The following is a 20907-nucleotide window of genomic DNA, read 5'->3' as shown; positions in this document are numbered from 1 at the left end:
GCTGTTTCCCATTAGAATTAGCATTCTTTTTTGTTGCTTTGTCTAGTCATCTTTTAAAGATTAGTGTTAAATCCATTTTGTATCATTAAACTGTTATTCAGAAGATTTTTAAAATATAAAACATTTCTCAAATTAATCATTTACTGGAACTGTGCCTTATAGATTACAATAACAAAAAAGGAAATGCACCTAATTAATGAACCAGAAAGTAACCTTATTACATTTTTGGCAGTATAATTTTTTAAATGTTAAGGATAAATTAAAAAATAGCTTCTGCATCCTATAAAGTTAATATGGTTCTATTTCTGATTTTACAAATACTTTCTTGGTGGGAAAAAAAAACATGAAATTACCTTGCAGAGTGGAATAGAATAGTTTTTTTAAAATTTATTTTATTGTAAACAAATGGGATACATGTTGTTTCTGTTTCTACATGGAGTAACAGCATACCATTTGCGTATCATACATTTATATAAGGTAATGATGTTTGATTCATTCTGGTTTTTTTCCTTCCCCCCCCCCCCTCCCACCCCTTTTTTCCCTCTATACAGTCCTTCCTTCCTCCATTCTTGTCCCCCTCCCACCTCCCATTATGTGTCATCATCCGCTTATCAGCGAGATCTTTAGTCCTTTGGTTTTTTTGAGATTGGCTTATCTCACTTAGCATGATATTCTCCAATTTCATCCATTTGCCTGCAAATGCCATAATTTTATTATTCTTTATAGCTGAGTAATATTCCATTGTATAAATATACCACAGTTTCTTTATCCATTCATCAATTGAAGGACATCTAGGTTGGTTCCACAATCTGGCTATTGTGAATTGAGCAGCAATGAACATTGATGTGGCTGTATCTCTGTAGTATGCTGATTTTAAATCCTTTGGGTATAGGCCGAGGAATGGGATAGCTGGGTCAAATGGTGGTTCCATTCCAAGTTTTCTAAGGAATCTCCACACTGCTTTCCAGAGTGGCTGCACTAATTTGCAGCCCCATTAGCAATGTATGAGTGTACCTTTTTCCCCACATCCTCTCCAACACCTATTGTTGCTTGTATTCTTGATACTCACCATTCTAATTGGGGTGAGATGGAATCTTAGGGTAGTTTTGATTTGCATTTCTCTTATTACTAAAGATGGTGAACATTTTTTCATATATCTGTTGATTGCTTGTACATCTTCTGTGAAGTGTCTATTCATTTCCTTAGCCCATTTGTTGATTGGATTATTTGTATTCTTGGTGTAGAGTTTTTTGAGTTCTTTATATATTCTGGAAATTAATGCTCTATCTGAAGTATGAGTGGCAAAGATTTTCTCCCACTCTATAGGCTTTCTCTTCCCATTGCTGATAATTTCCTTTGCTGAGAGAAAGCTATTTAGTTTGAATCTATCCCAGTTATTAATTCTTGCTTTTATTTCTTGTGCTATGGGAGTCCTGTTAAGGAAGTCTGATCCTAAGCCAACAAGTTGAAGATTTGGGCCTACTTTTTCTTCTATAAGATGCAGGGTCTCTGGTCTGATTCCGAGGTCCTTGATCCATTTTGAGTTGAGTTTTGTGCAGGGTGAGAGATAGGGGTTTAGTTTCATTCTGTTGCATATGGTTTTCCAGTTTTCCCAGCACCATTTGTTGAAGAGGCTATCTTTTCTGCATTGCATGGAATAGAATAGGTTTTATCAAATCTTGTTTTATATGGAAACCTGTACTTCTGTAGCACTCAGAGGAAGCTTCAGTTGTAGCTGAAGGTCCCATGGCTTGGTGTGTGGGTAAGAGTCAGGGGGCCCCCCTGTCCTTCTTGTTCTGCTGTGTCCCACATGGGATCTGTGGCCCTTGTAGTTTTTTAGGAGACTGTTGTGCCACACTAGGCCAGGAGTTGGGGAGGGTTTCTGAGGAGAGGAAAGACAGGAGTTGGGAGAAGCAGGTGGGGAGTGGTAAGAGAAAGGGCCCGGGTCTACTCTGTCTTTATTGTTTCCACATCGATGAGTCCCAGGGATGGGCTTGCTATGATTCACCTTCACCAAGTGGGTAAGTGAGGAATCAAGGCATTTAAGTGTGGTTCCTTTGGGGAAGATTTGGTAAGAAATCTTTTCTTATACTTGAGATCCATGGAATGATATTCTGCCTCTGGAATTAGAATTTCCAGTTCCACTTTATATAATGAATAAGAACTTTTATGGTCAGTTGAAGCAAACTGAAAATAGAAAAGAGAGCTTTTATATCTACATTTTATGGTAATACTTTAATTGTTTGCTTGGTGTGTAATTAAGCTCCCTACAGATTAAAATGAATCTGTAGCTCATCACAATTTAGCTTCTTTTGTACTAAAAAAGTCTTGATGCCATCAAAATTTATTTCCATCACGTTATCAATTTCTTAAAAATAGATGGATTTATTCAAATTCAGTGATTTTGTAAATAAAATTTTATAAAATTATAAAACATTTGCGACATTGAAGCTTTTCAAGAGTTCTTACTGCATTCAATTTTATATTTTGTATTTATTTGTAAACATTTGCTCTCGAATTTTGCAAAATTTTATTTTTCAAAAAAAATGTATGGTATCATATGTCTATTATTGCTGTCCTTGGAGGTGTCCCTAATATTTGTAAATTGGGGAATATTTCATTTAGCTTATTAAAAACAATGTAAACTGAGTTTAAAAATTCCAACTCATTTCCTTCTTCATTGGCTTTTCTGTTGCTCATTCTCTCTACTCACCTCTCTTGCTCCCAGCAATTTTCTTAGAAACCAGAACTGAAACTTGTTTTGTAATCTTTGGCACCATAAGTCTGTGTCCTTATATTTCTTTGTCCCTCGAAAAATGATGAAATTCTGCTTCTGGTATGCATTTTCTTTAAGACAGATTCAAGATGCCTTTAGTGGCAGTGCTGATCTGATGCTTTTATGCTGACAGGGTGGCCTCAAGGGTTTTTGTCAGATGCTCAGGTAATGGGCACCTCTGCTTTCTTTTTCCCTGGTTCTCGAGAGAGGCAGTGGGGTGCTTCTTTGCCTTTCCTTAACCTGGGATGACGTACGAATCTTGTATCTCTATAGAGAGGTAGAGGTCCTGCGTATTCCTGCATTGTCCCTCATGCGAAGAACCTCAGAGATCCCTGCATTTTTTGTTTTGTCCTCTTGTATCTCATATAGATTGGGTAGTCTTACTACTGAAGGTTATGTATAAAGAAATAAAAATTAAGATTTAGATGTTTTATCCCATATAAGTTGTTATTAAAACATACCAAGTAACATAAAATGCAGTGAGTCATAAATATCACAATTTATAGAAATAGATTTATGATCATTAAGAAGGACTGAAGATGTTTGAACCAGTAAAGGCCCTGGTTTCAAAACCCCGGCAACCAAAAAGAGAAAAGAAAAAAAATTCCAATTAATGTCCATTCATATCTGTTTGCAAAATCTGTCCTTTGTTATCTTTGGGATCTGGTACAGAATTTCTCAAATATTCCAAGAATCCTTAAAATTCCTGCATTCTGTAAAATGGGTGTGAATCAATGGATTTTATTTTCAGAATTCAAAATTCATCCTCCTTTGTAGCATTTAACATTTTGTAAGGAATAAAGAATGGAACCCAAGAAGAATAAGGTAAAAAAACATGCCTAAGTTTTAAAAACAACCAAGGTAATAGACTCTTGAATTTTCAGCCTTGACAAAACTTTCTTCAGTTTACATATTTCAGATTTATGAGAAATTCTAAGGTAGTCATATAGACTAGTGTGTAACAATTGTTGAGATAATACATTAGTGATTTAATTTTTTAAATTACTTTAGTTTCCCAAATTATGGTAATGCTAACATAAGTAGTCCTATGTCACTTCCACAAGATATGTTGATTTGATTCTCTTGTAATTTTTCTTATTGCCAAACTACGAATGTGGATTGGTTCTGGGATCCACATGGATACCAAAATCTGTAGATATGTCTCTTATGTAAAATAATGTAGTATTTGCATATAACCTATGTCTATTTTAAAGCATCCCCCTAGATTATTTGTGATACCTAAGATATTGTAAATGCTATGTAAATAGTTGTTACACTGTGCTGTTTAGGGAATTAATTACAAGAGAAAATGTTGCATGTTCATTATAGATGCATTTTTTTTTCCTGAACATTTTTGATATTGCAGTTGGTTGATCTATGAATTTGAATTCACAGAAGGCCAATCTACATGATTATCTACAATTAGTATGTCACCTTGTTTCTCTGTAGGGATCTACTTGAAACTTAAATATAAAGGAAGAAAGATACTATGTCTTATTTAGTCTGAACCTATAAAAGTTACTAAGGAAAACACCTTAAATAGTAGAGAATCTGAGTTCAGAAATAAATAATTTTTCCTTTTTTAATTTGTGTGTGTGTGTGTGTGCTGGCAAAAATTCTACCAGTTATATTTTTTAAACTTTTATTTGATGATGGATATTCATCTAGGAAAAAATTTCCCCACTAACATGCTATACACAAAAATCTATTTCAGTTGCAGTGTTATAAATGTTAACAGTAATAAAAGTATATAGGAGATATATTTATGGTCTAGAGATAAGCAGACATTTTTATAACAGAGTAGAAAATACCAATAATAAAGAATCAGATTAACAAATTAAACTTCATTAAATTTAAGAAGTTTAGTTCAAGAAAATATACTTCTAAGAGAGTGAAAAAACAAGCTACATAGTAGGGAAAATATTTACAATATATTCAAGAGTAACAGGATTTGTATCCAGAATATATAATAAACTTCTTCAAATTGTTAACTAAAGGTAGACAAACCCATTGGCAAAAGATCTGAATGAAAACTTTACAAAAGTAAAAAAGAAAAAAAAAAATAAATAAAAGAAAGAAAAAATATAATATTATTAGTAAACAGAGAAAATGCACATTAAAACTACAATGAGATTCTATTTTATATTATTCAGATTGCTCAGAATTGTACTGACCATGAAAAAGAGATGGAGGAATAGAAACTGTCAAAAACTGCTGGCATCACAACTTTGGAAGCTCATTATTAGTATTATCTCCAGTTGAAGAGGCACATACCCTATTGGTTCTCTGGGTGTAGTACCTAACAAAAATGAGTACTATGCACTAAAAATATTCAACAATGTTTGTAGCAACACTATTTGCAATGGCAAAAAATTGGAAACATCCTAAATACTCATTTAGAGTAGAAGAGAGGGGCTGGGGATATAGCTCAGCTGGTAGAGTGCTTGTCTTGCAGCACAAAGCCCTGGGTTCAATCCCCAGCACCAAAAAAAAAAAAAAAAAAAGAATCAAGAAGAGTAGAAGAGATAGCTTGTCATGGTGGTGCACACCTGTAATCCCAGCAATTCTGGAGACTGAGGCAAGAGAATCACAAGTTCAAGGCCAACCTCAGCAATATAGCAACACCTAAGCAACTTGGTGAGATCCTGTTCAAAATACAAAGCAAGAAGGTGGGGATGTGGCTCAGTGATAAAGCACCCCTTGGTTCAATCCTCAGTATAAGGGGGGAAAAGAGTAGAATGGATTCATATTTGGTATAGAGATAACCTGCAGTGAGAAAATGAAAAATTTTTATTTGATTTGAGGAAAGTGAATTAAATGAAGGGGGATGATTTGTAGAGTAAATGATGTACACATTTTTGGAGCATATAACAGTCAGAGGTTAAAACCAGGTTAAAACCAATTGTGGTCCTGTGTAAAAATGGGTAAACTTCCTCTTTACTTTCTATTACACAATTACTTTTTCAGCTGTATGGGATAAAGCATCTATGATGGACATGCTTGGGCACATATATAAGAAAAATAAACTTTGGGAAATTTTGTTAAAACTACAGCCTATTCAAAGTGAGCTGAATTGCGTTCTGCCAAAACACTACTAGAATAACTTTTATCTAGATTTCACTCCTTAAGTCATAGGATTTTGCTTCTGTGTAGTTTGCATTCTCATGACCTTCTTTGAACCTTGGATTCATGAGTACACATTATAGTCAATGAGGAAAACATTACAGTCTACTACTAATTTCTTTTTAGAACTTTTAATCTCTTTTACCTGTGATTACCACAAATGAAGTCTTTTTTTCAAAAGGAGGACATTAGGTTTATTAGGCATAATTGTCATTTATCTTATTAAAATTTTTAGACCTTGAAGACACCATTATTCCCTTCTTATTGAGAGGAAAAATATATATATTGTTTAGTATTCTAGGAAAATGTATACACATACATAAAATTTTTTTTCTTCACCTCCTTCCCCTATATTATAATAACTTTGGATTTTAATATTACATCATAAGGCCAAAAATATTAAATTCAGATCCAGTAGTATTAAAGTCATAGATGTGGTTTGCAGGCAAAAGAATTTTGTTTTATTTTCCCTAGCCTTATTTTGCCATTCCTATTATTTTGTTAGTTGGTTTAGAATCTAGCCTTCTTTCCTCCCTTCCAATACTCAACATAAATTTGACTTCAGCTATTCCTTTTCTTATACCCATTAATAGTGTGCCATTTGGAAAAGGCCATTCTCTTAACTGAGTTGGCATGCTACATGGAGCAGCTTGTTAACTGACTTCATCTTGTCCTAATTCTCATTTATTCTCATCCTTTATAGGATGAGGTACATTTAATAAACAGGGAAAGAGCCTTTTCTTCAAATGAGGTCTCAATTCATTTCCTATCATACACATATGCTTAGGGAGCCAGTTAAAAATCATGTAAGATTCTCAACTCTTGTTTTGCTTTGAAAAAACACTTAATTAACCTTGTTAAATACCAGCCTTCATGATCATAATCATAACCTTCAGGTAAGAGTACCTTTTCCTTTGGCCCTTTGATCCACAGTAGGTGATCATCTTATTGCTGAATATTTTCTTCAGCCTAAATGCTAAAAATTCAGTACATAGTCATTAATAGGGATGACAGCTATAGTAGCATTGTTTATGAATATTCATGATGTGAAATCTATAGCATTAATTATATTAATTTACATAACTGAATGCAAGTGACCATAAGTTATAGAAGTAACTAAGCCTTAAGAAAAAAAATTTTGGTTACCCATATCCTGTATATTTTCTTATAATGCTATTTAGTAGAGATGAGAATGACATTTCTGTCAAAAGACATTTGGGTATTATGGTTTGAGATGTTTTAGTTAAGAATTAAAGCATAGTATAATCCTCAGTTTTGATAGGATTTTGTAGGGCTTATATAAACATTCTTTGAAAGAAGGAGAGTGAAAAGAAAAATATATGTGGTTGAATACAAGAGAAACCTTTTATATGAATAAGGGAAATTAGTGGTACTTAGGATCATAGCCTTTTTATTTATGAATTTTAACTGTATTTTTTTTGAGTGAACATATGATTGAAAATAAAATCTATGAGAGGTTTCTTTTCATCCAAATTTATGTTGAAGAAACTCCAGTTTTAGAGTTTTGGAAGAAGAAGTTTTGTATGGATACTTCACTCAGGAGTTTAGGGTTTCAATACATGAGTTTTTGGGGGAACACTTAGGGATACTCTAAGTTGAATTTCCTCAAAATATGCAATTTTAAATATCATCATTGCCTTGAAGGAACAGATTTTGTTTCTTTTCAGTTCTTGTTTTTGAAACAGTATCAGAATTAGCAGGTTAGACTCACTGTAGACAAATGTTCCATCAACATTTGAGAAAGCTGGGCATTGGGTGGAATACCTGTAATCCCAGCTACTCTGTGGGTGGAAGCAAGAGGATGGCAAGCTGGAGGCCAGCGCAGGAAAGTTAGTGAGACCTTGTCTCAAAATTTAAAAAATATAAAAAGGACATTATTAAGTGATAGCACCCTATATTCAATCCCCAGTATCCCCAACACCTTAAAAAACTAAATGAAGTATGCTAAAGTAATGCCAAGAATATTTTTGCATTAATAAATGAAAAATAAAATTATTTTAAAACATTTCAGTTTCTCATTTTAATCATTTCTATTTTTGTATATGTTTTAAATGCATATTTTATATAATTTTATAATATATATTACTTAGACTTATGTATATATAATTAATGTAGTAGAAAGTATCTGAACTTTTTATTATGCTTTTTCCTTGAATTAAACCCAGAATTGAGCATGCTTGGTAAGCACTCTATCTCTAAACTTTATCCATAGTCTGTTACGCTTTTATAAAAAGCTCATTTCAAGCTAATATTTTTTGTTTTCTTTATGAGAAAGTAAATATTTTATTCCTTTGTTTCAAGTTATTTATGTAGTATAGCAGATTATTTTCATAAAATATTAAAGAACAATACTGACACACTGATATAGACAAATTATTTCAGGTCCTTTATATTATAGGACATCTGTGAAATAGCATTCTGAATGACAATTGGATTTTTCCTTTATTATTTTTCATAGATTTTGTTAGAATTGAATACGATTAGGACAGTAGTCTTTAGAGATAATAAATTATGATTAATATTCTCTGATTAAGGAATCAAGGTAATTTTTATACATTTGAGAAAGTTTCAAAATTTTAAGTTAGAGGGAAAAAGAGGTTTTAAACTTGAAATGTTTATTTACTTAAGAGATTCACTTCTAGGGCCTGGGGTTGTGGCTCAGTGGTAGAGAGAGCACTTGCCTAGGACATGTGAGGCACTGGGTTTGATCCTCAGCACCACATGAAAATAAATAAATAAAGGTATTGTGTTAATCTACAAACTAAAAATATATATATATTAAAAAAAGAGAGATTCACTTCTAGAGATTAATAGTGTCTTCCCCAGTAGTAACCAATAAATGAGACATTAATAGGCTTGTAAACAAATAGGAGGAAAGAAGCTGTGTATTTTGCCAGTTTTTTTTTTTTTTTTTAATCATAAATTTATTCCTACTTAAGTTCACTGACTACTTGACTGGAGCTGATTAAGACCCCTGTCTGGGGCTGCAGATATGGTTTTTAAATGCTAATAATAGAGGTATTTATTTTTAGTTTTTAATTTTTTAAGCTTTTTTTTCATTATGTAGTATCTTTATTTTGATACAGAAATTTTAGTAACTGAATAATACAAATAATTCTTTGCATCAGGGATTATATCTGGGGCACTTTTTAAAAAAAATTGATTCTTTTTAGTTATATATGACAGTACATTTTATTTTGATATAATTATACAGGCATGGAATATATCATATTCTAATTAGGATCCCATTCTTGTGGATATACATGATGGTGGAATTCAGTATGATGTATTTAAGTGTGTACATAGAAAAATTATTTCAGATTTGTTCCACTATCTTTCCTTTTGAGGTATTTATTTTTAGGAAACATTTTTTCATTTTTGACTACATGAGTATCCTATTTTCTTTCAGAGGAGATGTTACCTCATTAACCATATTGCTTTCACTTTTGTTTTTTCTTATCTTGAAATAGCCAAATTGTTGCTTTTTTTTTTTTTTTTTTTCATTTGCAGTGTGTTTTTCCAAAATTTTTACATGTTTTCTTCTTCCCTGCAGCAATCTCCTGGGTTAGGCAGGCCTGTCTGGCTCCAGATTGCCGAGTCCGCTTACAGATTTACTCTGGGCTCAGTTGCTGGAGGTGAGTGACATGTCTGTGTGCTGTTTCAGGCTTGTGTTCATGTAATATTATCTCACTAGACTGGGGCAGATCAGCAAAGGTGCAGTTCATTGTTCCCGGAGGTCACGACTGCAGGGCTCTCTGAAGTGTTCTTTATTTTTACCTATGATCAGAGGACTTGTCATAGCATGGCTGTGGTCCCTCTGGCTCCAGTCTGTCTTCAGGATAAAACCTCTGTATTGATGTGAAAGTCTGAGATGCAGTACTACATTCACCTTAATTATACTGGTTAAGGACAGTATGGAAAAAAAAAAAATGGAAAATAAGACTGAATTTACGACATAGGGGCAGGCAGGAAATCAAGATTTGTGCTACAAATTCCAGAACCTCATGAAACAAAACAACCTCTCAAAGTGATTCACTTTTGCTTTTATGATTTTTATTTTTTTCTTTCCTCTTTCACTGGTTTAAGACTATCTAGACTTATAGTTTATTTGCTAAAATGAACCTCCCCTCCCTTCCTTGCTCCCAGCGGAAATTTGAGAGACTCTTTTTGCTTAAATACTCTACAAAGAAAATATGTAGTTATTTTGTTGAGAGAAGCATAGCAGGTGTGATTAAAATCCTTATGATTTTTCACAACAAGCCTGAACTTATGAGACTAGTATTTTTTTTTTTCTTCTTAGTTTTGTAAGTCATAAAGCATGTTTGGGTTTCAACTGTCAAAAAATATAATACTCTAGCTCATGTAATAAATATTTCAGTTCTAAAGCATGGTCTTATTTCTTTTAAAACCAAATCCTGTATGTAGGGGTAGGATCATGTGGAAATTTGTTTCCAATATTATGGTTATAACTAAGATTAATTTACCAAAATGCTTTAGTAAATTCAATTTTAGAAGTACAGCCACCTGGTTTGCTGGGATAGTCATTTTATAGTTATTAAGAGGTAAATGGAGTAGTAGCATTTAATGGAAAAATATAAAGAATTGTTATACATAATATTTTAATGTTGTTTTTATGGGAAGCTGAGCATGAATTGTCTGATATTGGTGATGACTTGATAATCTACTCTTCAATTTATGAAGCTAGGATATCAAAGACCATTCTTGTCAGTTGTTCTCTGAAGCAGCTCTTTTTATGGGCCCCAGTGGTTGTTAGTCTGCCATCCTTTGGCTATCTATGGGAGAACAAAGAATAATATGTCTCTTTTGTGAGAATAGATATTGTGTTTTATATTCTCACCCTTTCAGATGAGATTTGTTGTCCTTATGGATTCTATATTTAATTGTGTTCTTTTTAAAGCCTAAACATTGTTCTGTTTGTAGCTGTGGGAGCCACCGCAGTGTATCCTATAGATCTGGTGAAGACCCGGATGCAAAATCAGCGTGGCACTGGCTCAGTTGTTGGGGAGCTGATGTATAAAAAACAGCTTTTGACTGTTTTAAGAAAGTCTTGCGTTATGAGGGCTTCTTTGGACTCTACCGGGGTAAGCAAATCTCAGCAGCAGTTGAAGTTAGAGATTTTATCTCACCAGTAGCAGATTTTAACTATTACAGAAACCAGTGTGTTGCCTGCTAAATCAGACTAGGGATGTTTCCTCTGTTTTTTTTTAATGCTCATTTTCCTATTTTCCTTCTGGTGACTAGCAGTATTAGTCTACAGATAAGGACCTTTGCATCTTCTTCCTGCTATTTATATTTCTTGGGATCTAAATCCTGTCTTGTGCCAACATGAGTCTCTGTCACCATGCTCTCACAAACCAAGGCACACGTCTGCAGGTGGAACACAGGGATGGCAGCTAAAAAAATAACTTCATTTTTCAAAGGGGAGAAATGCACCTCTTTTCTGTGAATTCGAAGTTAGGGTCCACTTGAAGGTGAGTTTGCTCTCAATGCGCTTGTTTCAACTGAAAGAAATATCAAATACTTTTGTCTCTTTTGAAGAGACCATTTTATAAGTCTTTTCCAAGGAGTCACTGAAGTTTAAGAAAAAACAAAACAAAGCCCTTTGGCTCCGAGTCTCATTCTTGCTCCTTTCCTCCCCTCAGCTCAGAGGCACATAGTCATAGCAGAGAGATTTTCTTTTGCAAGGAATTTACCACCAGCTCTGCACTGAGCACAGTGCTGTCAGCATCAGAGGCTGCAGCTCCATGCAGAATCCTCCCCAGCCCCCATCAGCTTTGTAGGAACTTGTTCTCTTTGGAAAGAGAATGACTTTCATGTGCATGTTTTCACATTAGAATTTAGGGTTCCTTTTGGGGGGAGATTAATTTTTTAATCCTTTTGGGCGCCACTTGGAATTCTTTGAAAATACTCTCAACATGCTCAAGTCCAGAGCATTTATGTAATTTACTGTACTTGTTTGTTTGCACACACAAGCTAATTAATCCCTAGCTCATTCTGAGCTCTGTTGAACTGTTTGGCTTAGAACTTCTTCATAGGAAAGAAAGATTGGGCCTGAGCAAAGCTGTAGCCTTGGAGCTGGGGTTGTGGCTCAGTGGTAGAACACTTGCCTTGCATACCTGAGGCACTGGGTTCGGTCCTCAGCACCACATAAAAATAAATAAAGGTACTGTGTCCATCTACACTAAAAAAAAACAAATTAAAAAAAAAAGCTGTAGGCTCATGGACAGAAGGAAAAACAATACCTCTAATTAGCATTATGTTTCAAGTATTCAAGTTGAGAATGTAATTAATACACTTATATTTGAAGAAGAGCATGATTGAAGATGTTCATTTTTGGCATTATATATAGAATAAGAGAAGAGAGTCATTTTGAATTCAAACTAGGCTCAAATACCCTGTTCCTGAGAATAAATCTAATTAATTTTGCTCAAATATTTAGAACTCTAGCCCCTCTAAATTCTGCCTGTACGGTATGTACCCCATGAGAAGAGGTGTGCATTCTCCCAAATGCAGGTCTTCCCAAATGAAGGCTTATTTGAAACTCATTAAGCTGTGAATATCTAGTGTTTATTAATGGGTATCAGGCTGAGTGGCACTATGATTGTTTTTTTCTTTGACATCCCCAATCTTTTCATTGTTGAGAAATGACCTTTATCTTCCTTTGCATACAAAAAGAATGTCCTTTATTAGAAGAAACCTGGATATATAATACATGGTTTAGCTTTCTCCATGGATAAATGCTCACAGAATATTTTTCTTTTCTTTTCCTTTCCTATTCTATCCTATTCTTTTCTTTTCTCTCTCCTTCCTTCCTTCCTTTTTTTTTTTGGGGGGGGGGTGCTGGGGATTAAACCCAGGGCCTTGTGCTTGCAAGGCAAGCACTCTACCGACTGAGCTATCTCCCCAGCTCCTTCCTTTCTTTTTTTTTTTGATTGAACCCACGGGCACCTAACCACTGAGCTATATCCCCAGCCCCCCCTCCCCCCCTTTTTCTCTTTTTCTTTTTTAAATTTTGAGACAGGGCCTCACTAAGTTGCTTAGGGCCTTGCTAATTTGCTGAGTTTGGCTTTGAACTTGGCAATCCTCCTGCCTCAGCTTCTCAAACCACTGGGGGCACACAGGCGTGCACCACTGTGCCTGGCCAAGATTTCATTTGAAAGAGATACCATACTAAATAAATAGGTGCAACACAGTAAGTGGAGGAGGGGATTGTTGGTGTTATTTGGAATATGAACTGATAAACTCAGTCCTTAAATGAGAGATTTTTGTATTGGGGAGAAGATTCTAGGAGTCCTGTATGTGAGTACTATGATTATTGAGATTGTCATGTGTTGTTTAGAGCTGGTTCATTACTCTGTCAGATGATTGACAAAACTGTTGACAGATTAGCTAAATTTCTTTGCAGGCAACAATGATAAAATGACACAAATCAGTAAGTTGTTGAGATCCCACAAGCTTTAGTGTGGCAAATGGTAAAACAAATACACATGCTACCATGGTTGTATGGGAGTCAGATTAAAAGTAATAGGGCCTGATAATCATGAGGGTTAGAAAGTTAAGACTGCCATCTGCTGATTCATTCTTTTAAATCATTCTGCTGTCCGTGAAAGGTGTGTGCAGATTTGTTTTTGTCATTGATAATTCAGTTTGATTGACAGTAGCATGTATGCATGACTACTTGCTGGCTCTCAACTCATGGAACATCACTCAGCAGTATCCTCAAAGTAGGCTTAAGATCAGCAGTGAGTGAGCATGCAAACACACATATAACTCCCTTGGCTGAATGACTGAAAGGATATAAAATGTTTATTGTTAGCATCTTTAAAAAATGTATGCAAAAAATGTATGCTGACAATTTGGATAAGGTATGCTTTAGAGCTGAACCCTGGGAATATCTACAGATGTTGAATCGTTTATACATGTTTCTTCTTTTCCAGTTTGCAGCCTGCTGGGAAATTTACTTTCCAAGATTACAATTTTCTTTTGTTTTTAAAGGGATTCTTTTACAAATGTCTTAAGCTTGACACATGTTGTAAATGAAATATAATAAGCATATGTTTTTGCTATAGAAGATACTCGTTAGATGATACTAAAGACTGCATTTTTCTTTGCAGTTGTGGCTTCCTTTTAAGTAAGTGAATACTGAATGCTGGGTTCTCTAAGAGAATATTATGGGAGTTGGTATTCTATAATAACCAAGCTACTGTATGCTGTTATGTATGGTAGCATTACTTTTTTGTCACAATTCTGGGTGTACTTAACAAAAACACACTATTCAGAGGTTTTTCCAGGTAGACAGCATTAACTTCCATAAAGTGTCTGTTTATATTTTTGGTTGTAACAAGGTGGGGAATTCGGTTCCTTTTGTATTGGCAGTGTCTCCCAGAGTAGAGAGAAATCCCAGAGGCTCCATTCTTTCCTCCTGTATTTTTTGGGAAGGTGCTGGCTAAACTAGGCCTTTTAAAAGAGTATGTTTAAGAAAAGGATTTAGGACTAGGGTTGTGGCTCAGTGGCAGAGCGCTTACCTAGCACATTTGAGGACTGGGTTCGATTCTCAGCACGCATATAAATAAAATAATGGTCCCATTGCAACCTAAAAAATATTAAAAAAAAAAAGAAAAGGATTTATAGCCTCAAGAAAACATGACATGAAATTTGACTTGTAAATGATTATTACATACATTATACAGAGTTCTTAGGATAACCCATTTTACCCCATTTTAATTAAAATCCTGAAATGTTTCTGGGTAAATAGTATGAAGGAGCACTTCTTTCTTGGACTTGTATATAAGTATCTAGTACATTTATATTGTTACTGATTCTCTATCTTACCTAGGTCCTGATACCACAGCTTATAGGGGTTGCTCCAGAAAAGGCCATTAAACTAACTGTAAGTTTGTTGCTCACCAAATTTATGTCATTTACTTAGATTACCATTATTTAGATAAATTAAAAATAAAAATTGATGCTGCTGAAACTGGTACACTATCAACACACTTGTAAAACTTTACATTTATATTATAAACCTTTGACAATATTTAATTTTATCATGAGACAGATATTTTGGCTGATTTAGGAAAGCAACAGTGTGCCAGTAGGGGAAATGGTTGGGAATTCTGGTTAACTGGCATTATCTTTCTAATTAGGTTAATGATTTTGTCCGGGACAAATTTACCAGACAGAAGATGGCTCCATTCCACTTCCAGCAGAAGTCCTGGCTGGAGGTTGTGTAAGTATTAATCCTGGGTGTTTCCTGTGGCAGCTATATTCCTTAATCTCTTTCGCGTGCTAGGTAGGATAACTGAGTACCATTTCCCTTGAACCCAAGTGATTCAAAGCAGGTTTTCTTATGTGGAATGATTTTTTAATTTTGTTGTATAATCTAAGTGGTTTTTGAGGACAGAAAAGAGATATTATTTTCATCAGTTCTTTTAGAAGTTTCTGAAATATGACCTTCCAGACTTTTAAAAATCCTGATTCTTCTTAAGTATCACAGGAAATGTAGCATTGGGTAGTTACCACATATTTATATTGACTGGATCTTTTAAGTGTGAGATGACTGATTAATTGAAAATTTATATTTTAAGTGTAAGTAAGTCTTGTGGTATAATCATAATTTTCCTTCTTTAGGGATTGGAAGTTATGGCCAACTACTGTAACTGTATTGCAGCTATTAATAAAAATTCTGAAGTCAAAGGTTCAGATTATATTTACTTAGAACAAAAAGACTTCTGTCTTAAAAGTGTAAGATTATGTTAGATTTAGGTCAATTCTCATATCTAAGTTGCAACTCAACTAATTTTACTTGTGGTTTGTTTCACATTTGATAATGTGATTTGTTTGATACTTATTTAGTCCACTTTGCTCCTGAAATTGTGAATAACTTCTAGCTGAATTGTTGGCAGGCAGTCTTTACTAAAACCTTTTTAGTTGCTGAGCCTGAGGCAATGAGGTCAATGACCTTTGAAGTTTTAATTCAGCAAAGTTGCCCACTGGGTCAGAGAGGTAGGTTGTTCTAGGTTTTGTCAACCTGATACGTACATAAGTCCTTACCTTTCTGCAACCGAAGCTCTAATGCAAGAGGTAGATTGGGGTGTGTGTGTATGCATGTTTACATGTATGTTTCCTTTTTTAAAAATTAATTTTTAATTAATTTTTAAATTAATTTTTTAGTTGTCAATAGACCTTTACTTAATTAATTAATTAATTAATTTATATGTGGTGCTGAGAAGCGAACCCAGTGCCTCACACATGCTAGGCAAACGCTCTACCACTGAGCTATGACCCCAGCTCATGTGTATGTTTCTTGCATATATTCTGAGCAATGCATTGTCTTTGAATTTCTTTTTTCAAAAAGGATAAACAATCAGATTTTTGCCTAGGTGGATCACCAAACTTGTAGTTTCTCCTCTCCATCCCCATTAGATACTCTAATTGTTTCTCATCTACTGAGAGACACTTGCAAATTATAAATATTTATCTCAGTGGTTTTAGCTGCCGTTTTGTTAAGTTTCCTAATTAATTTTTACCACAGCACATGCATCCATTTATCAGAAACCTAAGTCAGGCTCTTTCTGTCTTATGTTACTGATTATGCTTACCTATAATACCAGCTACTTAGGAGACTGAGGAAGGATGATTCCAAGTTTGAGGTCAGCCAGGGCAACATAGTGAAACCATCTCAAAATAAAATAGAAAAAAGAACTGGGGATATAACTAAGTGGTAGAATACATACCTCGCATGTGTGAAACCTTGGGTTCCATCTCCAGTACTGCATGCATGCATGAATGAATGAATAAATAAATGACTCCATATAGCTAATTATTTCTGTTTCCATTTGTGATAGAGGATTTTGGCCATGAATGACCTATTCCCATGTCTGACATGTGACCTAAGAGTTTAAATTATAATCGGATAATTGGGTTCCTTTGTTATTCCTGGGTATGGACCCTGTTTATAGATTTGAACTTCTGAGCATTTGTTTAAGTCTCAAGGATTGTGCTGACATTCTAAATCTCTTACTTAATCATGACTCATTTTGGAGGCTTTCATGAATTGTCTAGCTGGAAATTGACAGGATGGGAAATAGTTTGGTTGGACTGTAGGCAGAATGATCAGGTCGTCTGCAGTTCTCCTTGAACATTCTCTGCTTCCCACTTTAAATCTCTTTATTCAGAGAGAAAGAAAATGTGCAATTATTGATTTTTTACTCATGAATTCAGTCACACCACAGTGTAAATGTTAAAGCACGATCCACCATTTCTTCCAAAGTTGATGAATTTCCATGGAGAATAAAGTCTTAGACAAAAAGGGTGAGACTATAGAATATCAAGCACTGTGGGATGCAGGATACTCTTTGCTGAATGGTAAACACTGGGAAGAGTAGCTGCCTGACAGGCTGATCCTGAGAGTTCTCACCATCTGAGGCAGTGGTGATGATATGATGTACAGCGTCCTTCTGGAGTGTTGACAATGCCACCTGTGAGAAGAGGACTGATGTTCTTCCAAAAATGACCCAATTTTAAAGTTGTACTTAATACAGGTTAATTAGGAAGAAATGACTCAAATTGAGTCATAGGCTTTTTTTTTTTTTTTTTTAAGCAGAAGGATTAGCTAAGACCTGGGCTTTAAGTGTCTTGTAGATAGGTGAGAGGGAAATTCTGTTGCCATGAAAATAACTATAATATTGTCCTTTTGGAAAATTGATGTGTATTGTCTAGATCATGAAGTGACCAAAAAGTAAAAATCTCTGGTCCTCTGGCATCATATGTTTTTCATTGTTCTTTGTTTCATTTTATGATTTTTTTTTTCTTTTCTTTCTTTTTTGGTGCTGGGGATTGAACCCAGGGCCTCATACATGCTAAGTGTGACTCCACCACTGAGCTACATCCCCAGCCCTATGATCAGTTTTTAAAGAATGTGATATTTGTGTTGACGATATAGCTCGTCACATAGGGTGCTGTCTTTGGAAGTGGAAAGGCAGGGGTTCAAATCCCTAGCACCAAGGAAGTGAAGGAAATTAAAAAAAAAAAAAAAGAATGCGATATTTGATACATGCAAAATAATACATGCTACATGGATATAAAGAGTAATATTAAAATGAACATCTACACACTTGCCACCCAACTTAACTAAAATATTATTATTATCATTGATACTGATTTTTGCTTTTAATGTAGTCTAGGATCTACTAGATTGCTAATGAGCAGTAGGGACTTTTCCTATTGGGGTGAACATTTTATAGCAGTTATCTCATTATCATTCCTAACTAGGGTTCACTAAACCTTAGTGAGATCCAGCACTTAGTAAATGGCAAAGTGGAAATTCAAACCACTTCTGTCTCCAAAACCATATTCTTTCACATTTGATATATGTCCATTCATTCATTCTTTAATTTGTTCATTCTCTTATTCTTTGAATACTTACTATGTTTCAGGTAGATTTTAAAAAACAACAGGAAAACAAACTCATTACCACCAAGATATATCTCCAACCCCTCAAAAAGCAGCTGTATCGATATATAATTCACATACTATACAATTCCCCCATTTAACGGGTATAGTTCATTGGGTTTTAGTATATTCAGAGTTGTGCAGCCATACCCACAACCAATTTTAGAACATTTTCATCACCACAAAAGAAACCTAATATCCTTATTTGTCACCCTCCAATTTTCCCACCTCCCCGCCAATTCTAGCAAACCATTAATATACTTTGTTTCTATAGATTCACCAATTCTGACTATGTCATATAAATGGAACCATATATCATATGCCTTTGTCCCTGTCTTCTTACACATAGCATGCTTTCAAGGTTTATCCATGTTTTAGCATCTACCAATATGTCATTCCTTTTTTATTGCTCAATATATGGATATACCATATTTTGTTTATCTAGTCATCAGTAAATGCACATTTGGGCTGTTTCTACCTTATTTTTATTATGAATAATGCTGCTATGAGCATTGGTGTGTAAGGTTTTACAAACACAAAATCTGATCCCCACCCAACATGCTAAAAACATGTTAAGCAGAAGAAACCCGCTATGAAAGAAGGCACAAATGTTTTCATTTCTCTTGGGTACATACCTTTAAGTGGAATTAGTGGACAGTAATATGGCAATTTCAATTAGAACTTTAAGGAACTAAAATCCTGTTTCCGAAAATTACCACACTCTTACATTTCTGTAGTAGTTCATGAGTGTTCTGTTTTCTCCATGTCTTTGCCTATTGTCTGCCTTTTCATTGTAGCTATTCTACTGGGTGTGAAGTGTGGCATCTTATTTGTGGTCTAATAACTAACTAATAATAGTGAGCATCTTTTCATGTGCATATTGGCCATTTGTATAAGCTTTGGAAAACATCTATTCAGAATCTTTAACCATTTTTAAATTGGGTTGTTTATTATTATTATTATTTATTTTTTTGGTTGTTGATGGACCTTCATACTATTTATTTATATGTGGTGCTGAGAATCAAACCCAATGCCTCACACATGCTAGGCAAGCACTCCACCACTAAGCCACAACCCTAGCCCCATGTCTTTTGTTATTGAGTTATAAGAGTTCTTTATATATACAAAATATGAGTGCCTTCTTAGATATATGATTTTCAGATATTTTTCACTTTCTTGATGAGTTCTTTGAAGAATTGGACTTTAATATAGTCCCGTTTATCTGTTTTTTCTTGTGTTACTTGTGCTTTTTGTATTGTATTTAAGAAATCGTTGCCCAAAGCAAGATCATGAAGAGTTATGCCTGTTTTCTTATAAGAGTTTTGTAGTTTTAGCTCTTACTTTTTAGGTCTTTGATCTTTAATGCCCCCTGCCTTCTTTTTGGTACTGGGGATTTAACCCATAGGTGCTTAATCGTGGAGCCACATCCCCAGCCCATATTATTTTTTATTTAGAGACAGGGTCTTGCTAAGTTGCTTAGGGCCTCGCTAAATTGCTGAGGTTGGCTTTGAACTTGTATCGTCCTGCCTCAGCCTCCCAAGCCACTTGGATTATAGGCATGCACCACCACACCCAGCTTTGATGCCATTTTTTAAGCTTAATTTTTTAGGGCCTTTTGCCTTGAGCAGAGATATTACCAAAGGACAGTTTTATTTTTCATTGCTAACATTGGCATGTTTTCTTCTAAGTTTTCATATACTGTACACGCGTACATGCTCTTCTGCATCATGTGTGTGTGAACTGTATTCACTGTGTTCACACATACTGTCTTTTTAAAGCCAGATGAAAGTTTCATTGACTTTGACTTCCTGATTCAAATGCAAGCAGTTCTCACTAAGGGAAGGACGGAGTCACGGTGGAACATCTCACTTCAGAAATAGGATGTAGAGCTGCGGGTGTAGTTCAGGTGACAGAGCACGTGCCTAGTGAGTGTGAGGATCTGGGTTTGATCTCCAGCACTGAAAAGAAAACAAATAGAATACAATTTTGGAAATAGAAGTATAAACAGATTGTGTATTTGATTACTACCCAGATAGTGCTTCAGAAAATTCATTCATACCTCTTTCCAGTCAATCTCTCCCCTTTTCTCCCAGGCAACTACAGTTTTGAGTTCTGTCATAAGTTTTGCTTATTCTTGGATTTCATATAAATGGAATATACAAAATACATTCTTTCATGGCTGGCTTCTTTTGCTTAACTTGCTTTCAGATAGTCATCCTTGTTGTTATGTTGGGATCAGACTTTTTTTGCATTTAAAAAAAAAATTTGCTGGGGTTGGGGATGTAGCTCAGTTGGTAGAGTGCTTGCCTCACATGCATAAGGCCCTGGGTTCAATCCCCAGCACTCCAAAAAAAAAAAAAAAATTGCTGAGTATTTTATAAATGTACCACATTTTGTTTATACGTTCTTCTGTTGGTGGACATTTAAGTTGTTTCCAAATTTTGTCTATTATAAATAAGGTTGCTATAAACCTTGTTGTATCAATCTTTGTCAACATATATTTTGTTTTTTGG

General features: G+C 34.7%; 1 protein-coding gene across 1 annotated transcript in view; it reads left to right on the top strand.

Annotated features, from left to right (window-relative positions):
• LOC306658257 (electrogenic aspartate/glutamate antiporter SLC25A12, mitochondrial-like) overlaps window positions 1–20907 on the top strand; it is an 83006-nt gene that overhangs the window by 51839 nt on the left and 10260 nt on the right. Inside the window, 5 exon segments of the mRNA XM_079135041.1 lie at window positions 9474–9555; window positions 10862–10956; window positions 10959–11024; window positions 14781–14831; window positions 15088–15170. Coding sequence (XP_078991167.1) covers window positions 9474–9555; window positions 10862–10956; window positions 10959–11024; window positions 14781–14831; window positions 15088–15170 — 377 coding nt within the window.

This window comes from Sciurus vulgaris (genome assembly GCF_902686455.1).
Source record: "Sciurus vulgaris genome assembly, chromosome: 3".
NCBI lineage: Eukaryota > Metazoa > Chordata > Mammalia > Rodentia > Sciuridae > Sciurus > Sciurus vulgaris.
This window is presented reverse-complemented; position numbering and strand designations above follow the sequence as displayed.